The sequence below is a fragment of the Setaria viridis genome, chromosome 7 (assembly GCF_005286985.2).
Source record: "Setaria viridis chromosome 7, Setaria_viridis_v4.0, whole genome shotgun sequence".
Classification (NCBI taxonomy): domain Eukaryota; kingdom Viridiplantae; phylum Streptophyta; class Magnoliopsida; order Poales; family Poaceae; genus Setaria; species Setaria viridis.
The window spans coordinates 32815985-32832371 of record NC_048269.2 but is presented as its reverse complement, the minus strand read 5'-3'; the positions used below and the strand labels follow the sequence as shown (position 1 = coordinate 32832371).

Genomic DNA, 16387 nt, shown 5'->3' with positions numbered 1-16387 from the left:
TACTTGCTCCAGGCCTTCTCGGGGCTCAGGACACGGCTGGTACGAGATACCGTGTCCGATTCCGTTTGGATGACAGCGGAGATGGGAATGAAAGAAACAAGGAATTCGACTTGGACTCGGCCAGGCCCGGACCACGGACACCGATAGGGTAGGAGGAGAAAGTGGGTCCCAGGAGAAAGAAACCTCACACCGGCCGGCTCGTCTCCTCGTCCTGTTCGGACAAGACTGCAAAGCCTGTTAGTCATCTCCTACCGTCATCACCATCTCCTCCCAACCAGCTCATTACACTAGGGACGGACGTGCGTTCGAATTACCAGAATTGGTTACTAGAGAGAACTTCATCAACACAGTTACACAAGGGTATCGCGTTTTCAGTAGGGATTAGTAGGTTTTATAAAACTTTATCATCTGCTGGACCATTTTAGTTGTACAGAGAGGAAACACGAGTAGTAGTAGTGAAGAAAAAGAGGGAAGGATCATTTTATGCCCATTCAACAATCTATGCAAAATACTCGATCGATCAACTTCATAATTTAATTTCTCTTATACATATAGTATAGCATTACCATGCCTCAAGCTTGCATCTCAATGGCGAGCTCGATCTTTGCAGTAGCTAGCAGTAGTAACTAACGGCACGCACAAAGCATCGATGAGCACCATGCATGGATCATCACGGCGAAGACGTGCTTAGCTTGCGTAACCAGTATGTATCGTCGGAGTTGCTAGCCGATGAATTAGTAGCTGTAGTTCTTGACGAACATGCCCTCCTTGGCCTCGGCGGCCTCGCCGTCGGAGGTGTACTTGCCGAGCTGCGCCAGCGAGTTGGCCTTGGCGCGCAGCAGCAGCGCGTCCTGCGCCGCCTTGACGTTCTCCGGCACGCCGCCCCACGTCTTGAGGCAGGTGTTCTGCAGCGCCCGCGCGTAGGAGAAGGACACGTGCCACGGGTTGGGCCCCTGGTTCATGGCGTTGAGGTTCTGCGTCGCCTCCACCTCCGACTGCCCGCCGGAGAGGAACATGATGCCGGGGACGGAGGGCGGGATGCGGCGGTGGAGGAGCTTCAGGGTGTACTCGGCGACCTGCTCCGGCGTGGCCCGGTCCTTAGCCTCGGCGCCCGGCGTCACCATGGATGGCTTGAGCAGGATGCCCTCGAACATGACGTTGTTCTCCGCCATGGCGTAGAAGGTCTCGGCCCACACCTTCTGCGCCACCTCGAAGGTCCGCTCGATGCCGTGCTCGCCGTCCAGCAGGATCTCCGGCTCTACGATCGGCACAAGTCCGTTGTCCTGCTCGGTCGATTCCATTCCATCGGTGTTAGCTTTTATTAATTAGCTGGATGAACTATCTCCATGGCTAGAAGCAAGCAAGAAGGCGTACCTGCGAGATGGCGGCGTAGCGGGCGAGCCCCCATGCGGCCTCCTTGACGGCGAGCTCGGATGGCCCGTTGGGGATGCTGACGACGGTGCGCCACTTGGCGAATCGGGCGCCCTGCTGGTAGTAGGCGGCCTCGCGGGCGGCGAGGCCGTCGAGGCCCTGGCACCAGGACTCGTCGTTGGAGCCGGCGAGCGGGACGAGGCCCTTGTCGACCTTGATCCCGGGCACGATGCCCTGCTCGGTGAGGATGTCGACGATCCGGCGGCCGTCGACGGCGGACTGGTAGAGCGTCTCCTCGAAAAGGATGGCGCCGGAGATGTAGTTGCCCAGCCCCGGCGCGGTGACCAGCAGCGTCCTGTACGCCTGCCGGTTGGCCTCCGTGTTCTCCAGCCCGATGGACGCCAGCCGCTTCCCGCACGTCGCGTTCGACTCGTCCATGGCCAGGATGCCGCGCCCAGGCGACGCGATCGTTTTCTGCAACTCACCATGTCATCATTATTTCTTTCAGCAAGCAAGATGGCGATAGTGACAGTTTCGATCGGCCACTAGTGAAGAAACGACGAACGCACCGCTGTCTTGACGAGCTCATCGGCGTAGGCGCTGGCGCGGACGACCACGGAGACGGTGACCGGCCGGGGCGCGGTGAGCTGCCTGGCGGCGCCCCATTCCGACTTCTTGGGAAGGAAGGAGGACTTGAGCAGGGTAGCAGAGGCCATCTTCTTCTTCCTCGATGCTCTTGCTGTCTTCTGAAGTTCAGCTCAGCTCAGGCTGGCAGTGGCCTCAGGTTCACACCAGTGAACAACGAATGGAGTGTCTCCTTCCTTGGGGTGAGAGCTGCAGCCACATCACATATTTAAGGTTTCTGCCAGGTAAACCAGTGGTGGCTGGACAAGGGAAGGAAGGATAAAAAGACATGCGTTGTGAGGCTGAGGTTGCTGCCCTCTGGATTTCAGTGGATGGAGTGGCTGCTTCTCACTGGTTCCCATGGTCTCTTCAAAAGAGTAGGACCATGCACGGTTATCACCTCCTTTTTGTTTTGTCCTGATCCGGATTCCTGATTCTAGGGAAGATCTTTTCTGTGATTTCCATCCCATTTTAACTGTGTGCTGTAAAAAAATGACAAAAAGTTCAGAGAAAAAGGGACAGCTCAACTCTGGAATCTTCGTGGCAGCTCAACCATGGGATTGCCTGAATGTTGCTGGCCTCAAAATTTCAATAAGGATCCCAGTTTATTATATATATATCTATAAAAAAAAGGATCCCGGCTTTGGGTGATGAGGCTGACAGGGAGGTTTCTGTGGGCGCGCCAAACCAGCAACTGTTGCCCGTAGATGCGCGCCTGCGGTGGACATCCATCCATCGATTCCCACGGTTTGTCATCGTGGTTTTCGCAGAACGCCGCGGATTTCTTGGGGGCTTCTGGTGATGCCAACGGCTGCAGCTACGAGTTGTTTGTTGCCATGCGCGGTGTGGAGAGCTCTGCAGGCAAGCAATGGCGATCCAGGGGCGTCCGGTCATGTCGCGCTCCTGCATATCATCTGTCACAACACATGAGACATTGATCCACGTATACGGAAATGGACGAACTGTTCTAATCTGTCGTCTACGGAAATGGACGAACTGTTCCAATCTTTCGTATACGGAAATGGACGAACTGTTCCAACCTGTCGTATACGGGAATAGACGAACTGTACCCATCTTTCATTGGTTGTATTCAAGAAATTACTGGATGGAGATACACATGATTCTTTCCTGGACAACCAGAGCAAATACCTGACAAATGATTGTAACCATCCCTGATATTGTAATGTGAAAAACAGAGATTTTGAGAAATCATCAATAAGAAATAGGTTTGTGATGAGAACATGTTTACAAATGGATTGGTAATTCAAATGGACAGATCTAGATGCCTACCTTATAGGACAACGGCAGTGTACACTGGAAACAAAAATCAGTAATGGTACAAACCTGAGAATTATCAACAACATTCATGACAAGACAACAGGACTCCTAAGTAGCATCATAGCACCTAAATTTTGTTACACTTGTACCATAGTATGCTCTTTCCACTAACTACTAGTACCACTGCAGAAATTTAACAGCTTTTTGGTGGCATTGGTAATAGATCAACTGCTCAATTGGCATATGGGAGCATCTGGAAAGCAGAATCCTCTGATACCAATTAGCTCTCAGCGGGCTTCAAAAGTTCACCAAGATCCACATGCAAGCTGTTCCTCATGGTCCGCCTTCCTGCTCCACCAGCATTGCCCTTTCTCATCATCGCCGCAAACTCGCTATAATCAATTTGTCCATCCTGAAAAATGATGCATAATAATGAGACAATAGGACAAGTATGGAGAAGGATTCAAAGAACAAGAGGGGTTAAGAAGACCAACATTGTTTTGATCCACATCTTTGATCATATCCTCAAGATGAACATCAGAAAGACCAAACTGTTGGCATGCTTGTGAAAGCTCATCAATTGTTATGAAGCCACTCCCATCCTTGTCAAAGAATGCAAACGCTGACACCAAGCTTTCCTCCCTCTCCAGTTTATTCATGTGCAATGTAGCTGCCAAGAACTCTCCATAGTCAATGGTTCCACTGTTGTCAATATCAGCCTGATATACAAGACAAACCCAGATTACAATCTCAACGGTCCATACAATCAAAGGCTGCTACAGTGCATCTATTTTATGTGGACAATAGACTCGACGCAATAGTAGTACTTACTGCATCCATTAAAGCCTGGATTTCAGGTTCCATCAGATCCGACCCCACCCTTTTCAGACCGTTCTTCAGTTCATCATAAGTTATCGTCCCACTGTTGTCAGTATCGATCATTTTGAACAACTCCTTTAAGCCCCCGATCTCCTCCTCAGATAGGCTTTCAGCAATCACCTGCACGAACAAAAAGATTCATCTGAAAAGATCAATTTCCATGGTCATTGCACATACCATCACCTCTTATTAAACATTTGCAACCTTATGCCATGCCTGTTATGCGAGAAACCAGTTAATCTAGAGTTCAAGCAAACAATATTGTAAAACCCCATAGTGAAAAACCGAGCATTAGTTGTTTTAGAATTGTGTCAGACACTTAAGCCAAAACAAAGAACCTCTTCTCTTCCAACAAAAAGAATCTGTTTTGAAACTCCTGGTCCCTTCATTCCTTGCATCAGATGACCACTGACCATACTGCCCATGAAACCTCCTTTCCCAAAATCAAATGCTTCCTAATGCCCTTATCTGAGAACACTTGGTCAAATCCGGTGTGCCATTGCTGCTACCAATGCAACACAGCCCCAGATCTTAGCATTTACTGCTTCCTGTCACTAATATTGAAATTGTCCTCCCGAATCAACAAACAAACAAGGACAACAAGAGGTGAACATGACCAAGGCATTGTTGAACTAAGAGGGTGATGGTAGCGTGGTCACCAAGGTGGGTCAATGGGTGGAACTAGACATGAGATGTTGGCAGTGCAAACCCCACTCAATCAAGCAATAGAAGTGCACAGTAGTAATGTGTAAAACAATGAGGTCCAGTCGCTAACCAGTTTGCAGCTCACCACCATACAGATGCTCACCACCTACAGTCACTCACCTTTCTGACATCTTACCGTTGCTACCATTAGTGGCCTCCTGCTGCTAGTGTCAAGCAGTCTTTAGCCATGGGTTCAATGGCTTTTGTGGTCGGTAGTCATAGAATACCATGGCTGGCATCCAGGTCTCGCACTAGTGCAGCTGAAGGGATTGGAGACAACAGGGTTGGATCTGGGAGGACTGTTCTTTTGGAAAGAAACAGGTTCTGTGAATTGTATGAAAGGTGACATGTAGGCCAGCTTTTTTGTTTATTGGGACTGTGTGAGTGTGTGACATCGATGGTTGGTGTGGCAGAACTGCCATTAAAAAGAACAGGCGGCTAAATGACTGGTTTCAAAAGCTTTGGTTTTTAAGCAGATGTGTGTAAATTGGGCTTTCTAAAAATTAAAGGGGACAAATACAGATTTAAAGTGCACAAAAAATCCAGTTAACATGGAAAACCAGGAGAAAGAGAAAGGAAAAGATTCATATGAAGTTAACTTGAGTGCACAACACAGTAGGCAGTAAGGCAGTGTCATAATAGAAATGACGCACTGACCGTAACATTGCAGTACTGAATTTCGTTTGCAACATAATCACACATCAATGGGATAAAAGTTCTTATTTGAGAAAAATGAAGTTCTTCTTACCCTCAATGCCATCTTCTTAAGCTTGTTCATTGCAGAAAAGTTTTTCAGCCTTGACAAAACAGCAGAATCAATAGGCTTATCAGGTGCGACAGCATCATCAACAATCCATGGATGACCTGGCATAGTCAATGTCACCATGTTTAATAAGAACGAACTTCCATGACCCAGGAGCACAAGCATGCATACAGAATCTCAGACAGAGAGAGGGAGGGCATGTAGGCAGAAAACTTACATAGAACCTCATGAGCAGTCAATCTCTTCGTAGGATCCCGGATAAGCATCTTACGGACTAGATCTTTAGCACTATCAGAGATACTTGGCCATGGTTCAGATTCCAAGTCAAGTTTGCCTCGCAAAATCTGCCTGAAGATTCCAGCTTCACTTTCTGAAAGGAGGGGGAAACAGGAAGATTTTACATATGGAAACATGCTAATATCAGTAAACGACAATCAATCTCAACGTAGAAATTCAATGGTTGGAATAACAAACAATTTACCTGCCCAGAATGGGGGTACACCACATAGCAAAATATACAGAATAACTCCAGCACTCCAGACATCAGCTTCTGGGCCATAGCATTTCTGGAGCACCTCAGGGGCAACATAATAGGGGCTACCAACAACGTCAGCAAATTTGTCACCTGGAGATATAGCAAGGAATATCTTTCAGTGTGTGTTCTGTTAATCACTTCAAGCAAAACAGAATAAAGCACAGCATTAACTGAAGACTTCATTAAACACTACTTTAACCACAACACCACATTTGTCACAAAATCTGTTACAGTTCTACGAGAGAAGACAGTTCTTGCCATCAACCTTGAAAGGCTTATTGGCCTATTGCTATTGACAAGTATTCTAGTTGCAACGCAGATTTATTTGTCCCCAGTACTAATATATACTAGTTCTCATGTTAGCAACATTTTGACAGGGATTCTTTATATTCTAACAAAATGAGCCACATATGGAAATGAAATGTTAACATGCTTGCTGGTGTATCAAAACTATCTATGAAGAGCAGTACTCCCTACCAAACCCAATGCTAGCAGTTAGCGCGCATACCATTGCCGCATCAAGTGAACCAAATAGCAACATTGTACAGCACAAATATTAAACGTCAGCACAAACAATTGCACAGATACGCACCGGGCTTGTAGAACACCGATAGCCCAAAATCAGTGGCCTTGAGCGGGGCATCCTCTGCAGTGCTCGCGAAGAGGAAGTTCTCCGGCTTGAGGTCCCGGTGCATGACGCCGAGCGAGTGGCATCCCTCCACCACCCCGACGATCGTCCTGATGAGCTGCGCGGCGGCGCGCTCGCTGTAGTGTCCCTTGGCGACGATGCGGTCGAAGAGCTCGCCGCCGGCGCAGAGCTCCATGACGAGATGCACGAAGAGCGCGTCCTCGTAGGCGCCGCGGATGCGGACGACGTTGGGGTGCTCGGAAAGGTGGTGCATGATCTGGATCTCGCGCCACACGTCCTCGTAGTCCTCGCGGCACAGCAGTTTGCGCTTGGGGATGGATTTGCAGGCGTACTCGGCGCCGTCCGCCTTGCCCACGCACTGGTACGTGGTGCCGAACTGCCCCTGCCCCAGCTTCTTCCCGATGCGGTAGTGGTCGCGCACGTTGTCCGTCTTGTGCGGCAGCACCGACGCCGGCCGCCCCGCCGACCCCGTCGTCACCGGCGGCGGCAGCCGGGCGTGCGCATTGGCGCCGCCCGCCTTTCCCCTGCCCGGGCCTTGCGGGTCCGGCTGCATTTCCTTTCGCCGGCGGTGATTCCTCCCCGGATCAAGAACCGTAACCGTACGGACGGCCTGCCCTTCCTGGAAAAAACCGCGGCGAGGCTCGACGAATTCGCACCGTCGACCAATCAGAAATGGAAACCTTTTCCAATTCCGGCTACTATTCTGGGAGCTTTCCGGGGAAATCTACACGGATTGGAACCGAATAACTCGAAGGATTGGATCTTGGCGTGGGGGGCTCTCGCCTTTGGGGATTCCTGGGGAAATGGCCGACGAATTGGGCGCGACAGAGGAGCTTTAGCGGAGGTTTATGCGGCCGCGCAGGCCGAAGAACAGAGGAGAAACGCCAACAGGAAGGCGAAGATGAGGAGCAACGGGATTGCTCTGTTCTTCTCTCCCCTCTGGGATTGATGGATTGGTTCCTGCGGGGGATTTAAGGAGAGGTCACATGCCAAGGTTGGATTTTTCCTCCATGTGAGGGTGGAAATCTACACGGCTAGGTTTGGTGATTGCTCGGGCCTTGGATTGGGTCTACAAATGGGAACGGATCGCTAGGGCATGTGGGGGAGCATGTCGGTGGTTATCGCCTTCGCCTCCCTTCGCGAGGAGAGAGCGCAGAGGGGGGAGGAGAGAGGAGAGAGGAGGAAGACAACGTGGTCGGAAACTACCCCTTTCCATTACTTTTCTATTTCTTTTATTTATTTATCTAATAGTTTATCACTACATTGTTGGAGCTTCTGTTTAATATACTAAAATTTTTGTATCATCTTTTTATACAAATATACTGAAGTTATCTGAAAACTTGAAGGTGGCACCCTTATTATCAAATTAATCGTGGCACGTCGTCAGGATTCGAAATTATTTCCATAATTTGTTTTCAGTTGGTAAGATGCTACGTTAGCACAATTATCCAATCCTACGAGGTGCCAATAATGGGAAAACTCATCTACAACTAGTTCATCAATTATGATAGGCGTCGATCACCAAATTCCCAGCTTATCCAATTTGAGGCTGTGGGACTATTGCTATGCAGGACTGTAGGAGTATGGCAAGAAACTCTCCAACCTCTCAATGAGGCCTCCGTTCAATTAGACTGAGAGCTCATATCTCACCGGGCCCTATCATGATTGTTGAAGGCAATGGCATGCTAGTGCTACAATACTCTTTGGCACATGTCCTTGTACATTTTCACCGATCAGACATTGCAATGTTTTCTTTCGTGAAAGTGGCTAGGTGTTAAAAATAGTAATCTTGTTGGGCCTGTTGATTAATTAAAACTTATTTGACAATGAAAGCCAACCTGCGCAAAGACGAAAATGAAGCCCATTTGCCATGGCACTGGTAAGTCCTGACCTATCTCGAAAGATCATTTCCGTGGGGGTACCGTACTATAGTGGTATGGAACTACCACTTTTGCAGACGCATATCCTAATGATTCCTTTTAAAATTTTGCAGAGATGCATGAGAAGGAAGGTGCCAAGACGTGCAATGGGATGAACACTAATACTAAACAAAGACACAACACGCATGTATAAAAATAAAATCTAAAACGATAGTGAAAGCCGTTCATTTTCAATGGGATAACATGCGTCCCCACTAACCACGCATTGATCTAATGATCTCCTTGTCGTCTTTGACTTTTTGCACCAAACTCTTGGGCAAGTCTTCCGACGAACAAAAGCGTTAGGAAACATTGCAGATATGATAGGACTCTGTCCATAACCTTCTGAAATTGATGTTGCCTGCTTACACAAATAAAATGCCAAATAAGCATAGTGACCCGTCTTGATTTCTGTTCATGTATACACTGTACTACATTTGTCAAATTAATCTTCGATGTTGCTCCAAGTTTTAAGCCAGCTAGTGTTCTAACATGTTAATCATCATTAGGCTTGCGGTCTCGTCTGTGTTCTTTTCCCTTTTGAAATTATAATGCCAGGTGGCAATAATGAACATAAAAAAACAAGAGCACATTATTTTGTGTGTCGATCATATCGAACAGTCATGATGTAATTTATTCCCCATCATCTCATAGCCTCTTTTTATTAAAAATCAAGTTAAACGAATCGTGATGCGGACATTTGGATATCATCTTGATCGTCGTCTCTTCAAGGAAAACCATAATGCGAATACTGGAGTGGTTGCTCGCATTTTTTTTCTGAATTTATTTCATGAAAAAGGAATAGTTATACCATCTTCATACATAAAAGAATTATTATTGTTTTATTTTTTGAAAACATAAGAGAAGAACCAATGCTATAGCCGTGACTCACAAATTACAGGACGAAGCTGATTTCAACGTAAGTGTAGAATTTACTGTACGTTCTCAAAAAGTAGAATTTACTGTAAGAATTACCCCTTCTCTTTTGGATTGGGGCATTGGGCTGTGCATTGGCAACTACGAGGCAGTCAGGTAGAGATTAGTTAAATATCTAATCACCGATCAGTGTGAATTAACTTTATTAATCTCCACTTGAACAAAGGTAGCCGACATCAGCTTCGGCAAAGTAACATAAACAAAGGGAAGCCAAGTCAGAACCATTGCCTGTTCTCTGCAAGGGTTAGAGAGAAAAACAGCCATTGCTAAAAGCAACATGCCATATGAATGGGTCATGGATTTATCAGGAGGCACTGCCAAGATCGTCATGCCTCTCTTTTTTACGCTCAGGAATCATACCAAACCATATCAAGGATAAATTCTTTGCGCACATGGCTCAACAGCAACAGAGAGAGCAAGATAATGCTCTTTGGAGCTCTACTCTACATTGCCACAATTCCTTGCTTCAAAAAAACATTACCAAAAGTCCATTGTCAGTCAGATTCATGCTCACTAATATATTTTTAACATATTTGACCGCGCAGTTTGCAATCAGCCTAATGGCCAAGTGGAGGATGCTTTTTTTTAAGAGCAATGCAAATGGAGGATTTTATACAAATTTGACCGGTCAAGCCTGATGAATCATTCGCATGATAGCTTCCTTTGACCATATGATGCTAAGTTGCTAGCCACTGACCAAGATTCAGAAAATCGAAACCTGATCTGGACATGCTACGGTGTTGACATTCCAGGATATTATCATGCGACTCCAGGAAAAACACAAAATAAATATGATAAATGGTTCTCATAATCCTACAGCTGTCCTGTTCATAGTGTTGATCAGACCTTCAAACATCTCTGAACAGCATAATTCAGCTCCCAGAAAAACAACCAGTGATCCAATTGATTCCACAGCTGTCCCATAGATTTATTTTGCTCAGAATCTATAAACAAGTCTGCAGTCTTGTGTCTAAGGATGAGGAGGAGAAGGATAGAGATCAGACTGTTCTCATGGTTCCATGAACCCCACCAACCAGCACATTTCTTTCCATGTGGGTTGCTGCAACCTTGGATGATCATTGCCACAAGTGCATCGATGCAATGGTACATGCCCTTGACTGATGCCATTACACCCTGCCTCCTAGTGCACTGACAATAACAGCCAGATCAAAGCAGGGGCATAGGGTTTTGTTTGCAGTCACATGCAAAATTATTCCTCTGGTTGCAGAAGTGAGAAGGGGACCATGTATGATGGTCCTGGACTAAAATGGATCCTGCAACTCTAATGAGGCTCAGCCCAACAAAAAAGTTTTTTTAGAGCTAAACAGGCTCTCCTGGAGCTCTAAAGAAATATCAAATATAGGTGGCTGCATCAATCCTAGACTAAGATCGCAATTTTAGGAGTGACTTTTTTTTAATGTATTTCATAGCACTATTGCAAGCCAGATTTCCTGTCCTTAAGCCAGCATTCTGCCATAAGTCAACAGAAATAAATAGCTTGCTTCAGAAACCTGGTTATGGAGAACCAGTGGCCTCACCTCAGATGAAGGCAACCCAAGTCCTACCTTTGAATGCCAATTGGAGATTTTTAACACATCACATTATGAACAATATAAGTAATTTCATGAGACACTGCACAGATTACAAACATAATGTGGGTTCTTTCTCCCCTAGTTTGCAGATGTGTATAGTACAGTTTCTTGACTTCCAACTTGGAGTGATATTATATGACATCATACCTCCTCAAGTTTGAGTTATTGATTCTTGAGACAAAAGTTAACTGTTCCAGATTTTTTTTCCTTCACTAACTTAATTTAATATCCAGATTGGCCTACATAAGCAAGACTGTAGTTGCTTTTTCCTTTTTAAAAAAGAATGTTGTTATTTCAAAGCTTACGAAGGCAGTAAGTTTCCAGAGTTATCGACAGTATCCACAAAACAGAAGAAGGGCACGATAAATAAAGTAAAAGGAGACATGGTTTCAACACCACGCATGTTTGTGGAGAAGACATGACAGAGGAGATTAAGCACACAACAGTAAGAGTTGATCATGCATTGTGCATGCCGGTGGTTTCATTCTCTAAATCAGAAGGTGTGATATACTGCCATACAAGACCTAGTGTGCTACCCATTATGTTCATGATGACAGCTGAGAGTGCAGGTGGCAGGGAAACCAAGGGTGAGGAGAAATGTGCAGCTGCTAACACTACCCCTAAGGACGAATTTTGCATTCCTACCTGCAATCCAGAGAAAAAAGAAGGCCATTGAACATTTTTCATCGTATTCAAATTAAGTCTCTTAATCATAATTCTGAAAGACAATCAGGTAGGAAGCATTCTAAAAAAATAAAACATGGTCAAGGCAACAGAATTATTGTTTTAAGATTTCTGATACTATGATTGGAATTTGTAACAGTCTGCCAGTACTAATCCCAACAGTCACAAATAAGTGATGTTTTTAGACAACACGTGCATGCAAAAAAAAAATTGCAGCATTGTACACTATTTTCAACATATACTTATAAGTTCAAGTAAATTTATACACATTATGAAAGTACTTTTCAAGATATAAGGCCAATATGAAGAGTGGTGGAGGGTAGTGGAGGCCAAAAGGGGCCATGCACCCCCCCTTCCCCGGCATTGATGTGAGGCTCCGCTACTGAATAGCCCAAGTTTACGATATCCAAGTGCATGCATACTGAAATGCCACTTATTTTTTTACTAGAGCAGAAGGGTACTTGAGTCATAGCCTCATAGGAGAGGACTAATTTACACAATCTGTTGACTGATAATCTGATGTTTGTGACTAGTCAGCTACTCAATCCTCCCAAGTACTTTACACCTCTTAATATGAAATGCTAGTGTGCTGGAAGACTTGCTTGGTTTGTTTATTTTATTATACACATGGTTTCAACAATGAATATGCTTCTTCGTTTTACTGGTCATATTAATTGGGAAATATGGTTAGATCTGGTCAGGATCCATACCTCAATTGATATTGCTCTCCTTTGTTTTTCTTTCAAACCACTTATAGCTGCTGCTGTATACCTGTTTGTTATAGAGCCAACTAAACAATTAGACATCTGGATGACAAATGTCAGTAACTTGTAGCTTACTGAATTTTGATGGTTCACACCAAGTTCTGTTCTACTATACTCTTTTTTTAATGAAAAAAAACCATAAGATACAAAATTTGTGAATTGCATCACACATAAAAGGGTACAGTATGCATTCTTGTGCTCACCCAACAAAGAAACCAGCAAAATGCAGCAAGGAGACAGAGAGCATGACAACTCCGATATCCCCAGAGAAGAAGTTTCCATTCACAGAAGATGCATCAGCAATTGTTGAACTTAGGCGTACAAAATTCTCAGAGAAGACACTGTAACATTGAAAGATAAAGGGTAAAAGGATGCACGGTTTCTCCTATTCCCAAGCCAAAATAACATGGTAAGTTTGAAGGATCTGAACCTGCAAGCCAGAAGCGATGAAGCCAAGACTGCCATCAGAGGTGCAAAAGGAGTCACAAATTGAACTACCGATGGGAATGCTGTTTGTATAGAAGAACCTAATAGAATTGGGGCAACAACCACCTGAAGAAGGAAAAAAGGTCAGAGACAGACAAAACTAACTATGAGTAAAATCTTGCTATGAACTAATGGCGTCAGAAATTTCACCTGCAAAGTACTGAGAGAAAGCTTAACAGCATCCACAGGAATGTAAGCACCAGCTAGAACTTTCGTTAAGAGAGGGGTAAGGAACACAGCAGCAAGAGTGCTGCAGACAGTCATCACGATGGATAACGGAACATCGCCTTTAGCAACTAAAGTCACCTGAACCACTATAGGAAACAATTAGGTCAGTGCATAGGAGGACACATCTAGGAGAGAAGGATCATGAGGCAGAAAAACGGAACTGCTTATAACTGTTAAAAAATCGAAACAATTTTTCAATTTTCCAGAAGTTTGGTAGCATTGTCTTGTAAATAGGTGAACATGTACACTTCTGTAGGCAACATAAAAAAGGATAAAGTGTCAGTGCATGTCAGAACATCAGACGTTGGCTTCTCCAGAAGCTAAAACAACCAAGTACTCAACTCCCATTTTTGTTTCAAAAAAAAAAAAGGTACTCAACTCCCATTTCAATGAACAAATGCATCTGAACTCTCAATTGCATAGCCATTCTTAATTTAGCCCTTCAAGCAATCAGTTCACTTGAGTACATAACTGGCAAAGTTAAGTTCACTATAAAACAATAATACTAATGGGGAAATCCACACTTTTAATAGAAATATGGAGCGTGACAAACTGAATTCAGCTGACAATCTTACCACATTGGATGCAGTTCCACCAGGACAGCATCCTAGCAGGATAAGGCCTGCAGAGAGGGATGGGGGGAGCCCCAGCGCGCGGCTAATGATCGCCCCAAACACAGGCATTACGGTGTACTGCGCGGCGCACCCAAACAATATCTGCAGCACAGAGACGAACCAAGATTGCAATGGATCGGCAATTCGGCATGGAGAAAATGCCATCAATCAGAGGATCAAGCTTCTAGGAAGCAAGGAAGGGATGGGTTTGCACCGGCCACGTACGGAGAGGGGCCTGTCGCGGAGGAGTGCGGCGAAGTCCCTGAGGTTGAGGGTGAGGCCCATGGCGAGCATGATGAAGCCGAGCGTGGCGGTGTACGACCCCGGCGCCATGTCGACAAACCACCGGAACGCCTCGGGCCGCGCAACGGCGACGGAGGCGCCCGCCGTGACGTAGGCCGGGTACAGCCCGGCCGCCGTGGCAAGCGCCGCGTGCCACCGCGGCGCGGGCGGGGGCGCCGGCTCCGCGGGGCATTGGACTCGTCGGAGGGCGGAGGGAAGGCGCCGGCGCTTGGTGAAGAGGAGAGGGAGACACGGCCGTGGCACCGGCCGGGATACCGATCTCGCGGACGGGAGGGGGCGGAGGGATACGGGGAGGAGGAGGGGAGCCATGGCGACGGTGCCGCGGCGGTTTGTCTTTATCCGGTGCGCGCGCGGAGCGGTTGGGGGCGGCCACGACCGCACGAGTAATAAAGTGTCAAAGTGAAGTGTAGCACAGATTTTTATGGCACGCAGCGTCCGAAGGCGGATTTTTGGAATCTACGTCTTCGCTGCGTCGAGGCTGGTTTCACGGCTCTTGCCTAGTGGGAAAGAATCTACGTCTTCGTTTACTATGCCCTGACCAAGCAAGCCGTGGAGTAGTGATGAAAGATGTCCACGTATACAAGTATAGTAAGATGTGTCCATTTTGCTGAACTATATTGCTACATGCAAAGACAGCGCAGTAGTGTTTGCCTCTTGATGCCACGCTGCATACAAAGTACGTTGGAAACCTCACTAGCCATTTTGCTAGTTGAATTGGCATATGGAGGAAATTGCATATACTGATACACAATTCTGTTTTGCGAAAAAAAATGCATACACAATTCTAGCGTGATACTCTATAAACATAGCATAAAGAGCCGCCTCTTCTGTTGAATAACGGGCCGTATCAGCGGTGAAATTTGTTTGCACAAGCACAATATTGATCTAACTAATGTGAAATTAATTTTCACAATATTGATCTACCGTTGGAGTAGTCGGGTACAAATATTTCTCTCGCATACGACGCCTAATTAGTATTGAGGTACACCGAGTTACTTAGATCCTGTTTCTAAAATTTTAGCTGGTTAAATTTAGCTACTAAGGATCCAAACAGGTCCATCTAAAACTCAGCTTAAAACTTTAGCTACAACCCAGGAATCTAACCTAGAAATCTTGCGGTCCCGCGAGATTTTGAGCTAAACCACCTAAAAGTGGTGAAAGACCGTAGTAATACCTAGTGTTCAGCGTACTTACCCACCGCCACTGCAGTAAATGCTCCCCCCTTCCCCGTTCGCTCGATCCCATTAAAGAGGCAAACAGAGAAGAGCAGCAGGTCTTGGCACCCGGGAAAATGATGCTGGCGCCAACAAATCGAGCAGATGAAGGGGCAATTAGATGAAGGGTAGTATGGTCACAAATTAGCAATTAGCTGGTGGATCCAAACTTTAGCTAGTTAAAAAGGGCATGTATCGTTAAACTTTAGTTGGAGCGGATCCAAATAGGGTCTAAGATTATGTTTGGAGACCCCTGCTAAAAATTACTCCCTCTGTTCCAAATTATGAGTCATTTCAACTTTTTTGAAGAGACAAATTATTTTATGTTTAACTAAAATTACAGAGAAGATCAAAAAAATTATGACAGCGGATAGATATACTATGAAAATATATTTAATGAAGAAACTAATGGTAACTATTTAGTATCATGAATGTTAGTACTTTATTGTATAAATTTGGTCAAATTTAAGATGTTTTGATTGTCAAAAAATTAGAATAATTATAATCTGAAATGAAACGGAGGGGGTAAACGCTAAAAATTAGCCGGCAGGCTCCAAACGGGGCATCTAAAAGCCGTCTAATTTTTATCCAAGTGCCCAGCTAACGATTAGCTCGTTAGCTGCTTCAGCCGAGCTAAAAGCAACTAAAAGCGACTAAAAGCTGCTCACGGATGGACAAAGACCCAAATGCCCTCACATGCACAGCACAGGGAGTGGGGCAAGAGCGCCACACGGGGGACTAGGCTTTTTGCCTGGCTACCCTTTAGTCCAGGTTGGGGTGTTTGAATATGAGGTGTTAAACTTTAACAATATCACATCGGATGTTCGGATGCTAATTAGGAGA

General features: G+C 45.7%; 3 protein-coding genes across 3 annotated transcripts; all 3 read right to left on the bottom strand.

Annotated features, from left to right (window-relative positions):
• Window positions 1-500: 500 nt before the first annotated feature.
• Window positions 501-2219, bottom strand: LOC117863190 (fructose-bisphosphate aldolase, chloroplastic). The gene is made up of 3 exons (XM_034746805.2): window positions 1941-2219; window positions 1375-1845; window positions 501-1283 (listed from the first exon to the last, which is right to left on the bottom strand). The coding sequence occupies exons 1-3, from the start codon at window positions 2085-2087 to the stop codon at window positions 735-737; spliced, it is 1167 nt and encodes a 388-aa protein (XP_034602696.1). The 5' UTR covers window positions 2088-2219; the 3' UTR covers window positions 501-734.
• A 962-nt stretch (window positions 2220-3181) lies between these two features.
• LOC117863189 (calcium-dependent protein kinase 28) lies at window positions 3182-8011 on the bottom strand. The gene is made up of 7 exons (XM_034746804.2): window positions 6748-8011; window positions 6102-6245; window positions 5838-5990; window positions 5606-5721; window positions 4105-4272; window positions 3768-3992; window positions 3182-3685 (listed from the first exon to the last, which is right to left on the bottom strand). Exons 1-7 carry the CDS (start codon window positions 7355-7357, stop codon window positions 3554-3556), a joined length of 1548 nt encoding a protein of 515 aa, XP_034602695.1. The 5' UTR covers window positions 7358-8011; the 3' UTR covers window positions 3182-3553.
• A 3607-nt stretch (window positions 8012-11618) lies between these two features.
• LOC117862766 (probable sodium/metabolite cotransporter BASS1, chloroplastic) lies at window positions 11619-14708 on the bottom strand. The gene is made up of 7 exons (XM_034746277.2): window positions 14253-14708; window positions 13989-14129; window positions 13336-13491; window positions 13130-13251; window positions 12903-13040; window positions 12646-12706; window positions 11619-11896 (listed from the first exon to the last, which is right to left on the bottom strand). Exons 1-7 carry the CDS (start codon window positions 14637-14639, stop codon window positions 11708-11710), a joined length of 1194 nt encoding a protein of 397 aa, XP_034602168.1. The 5' UTR covers window positions 14640-14708; the 3' UTR covers window positions 11619-11707.
• Window positions 14709-16387: the final 1679 nt, after the last annotated feature.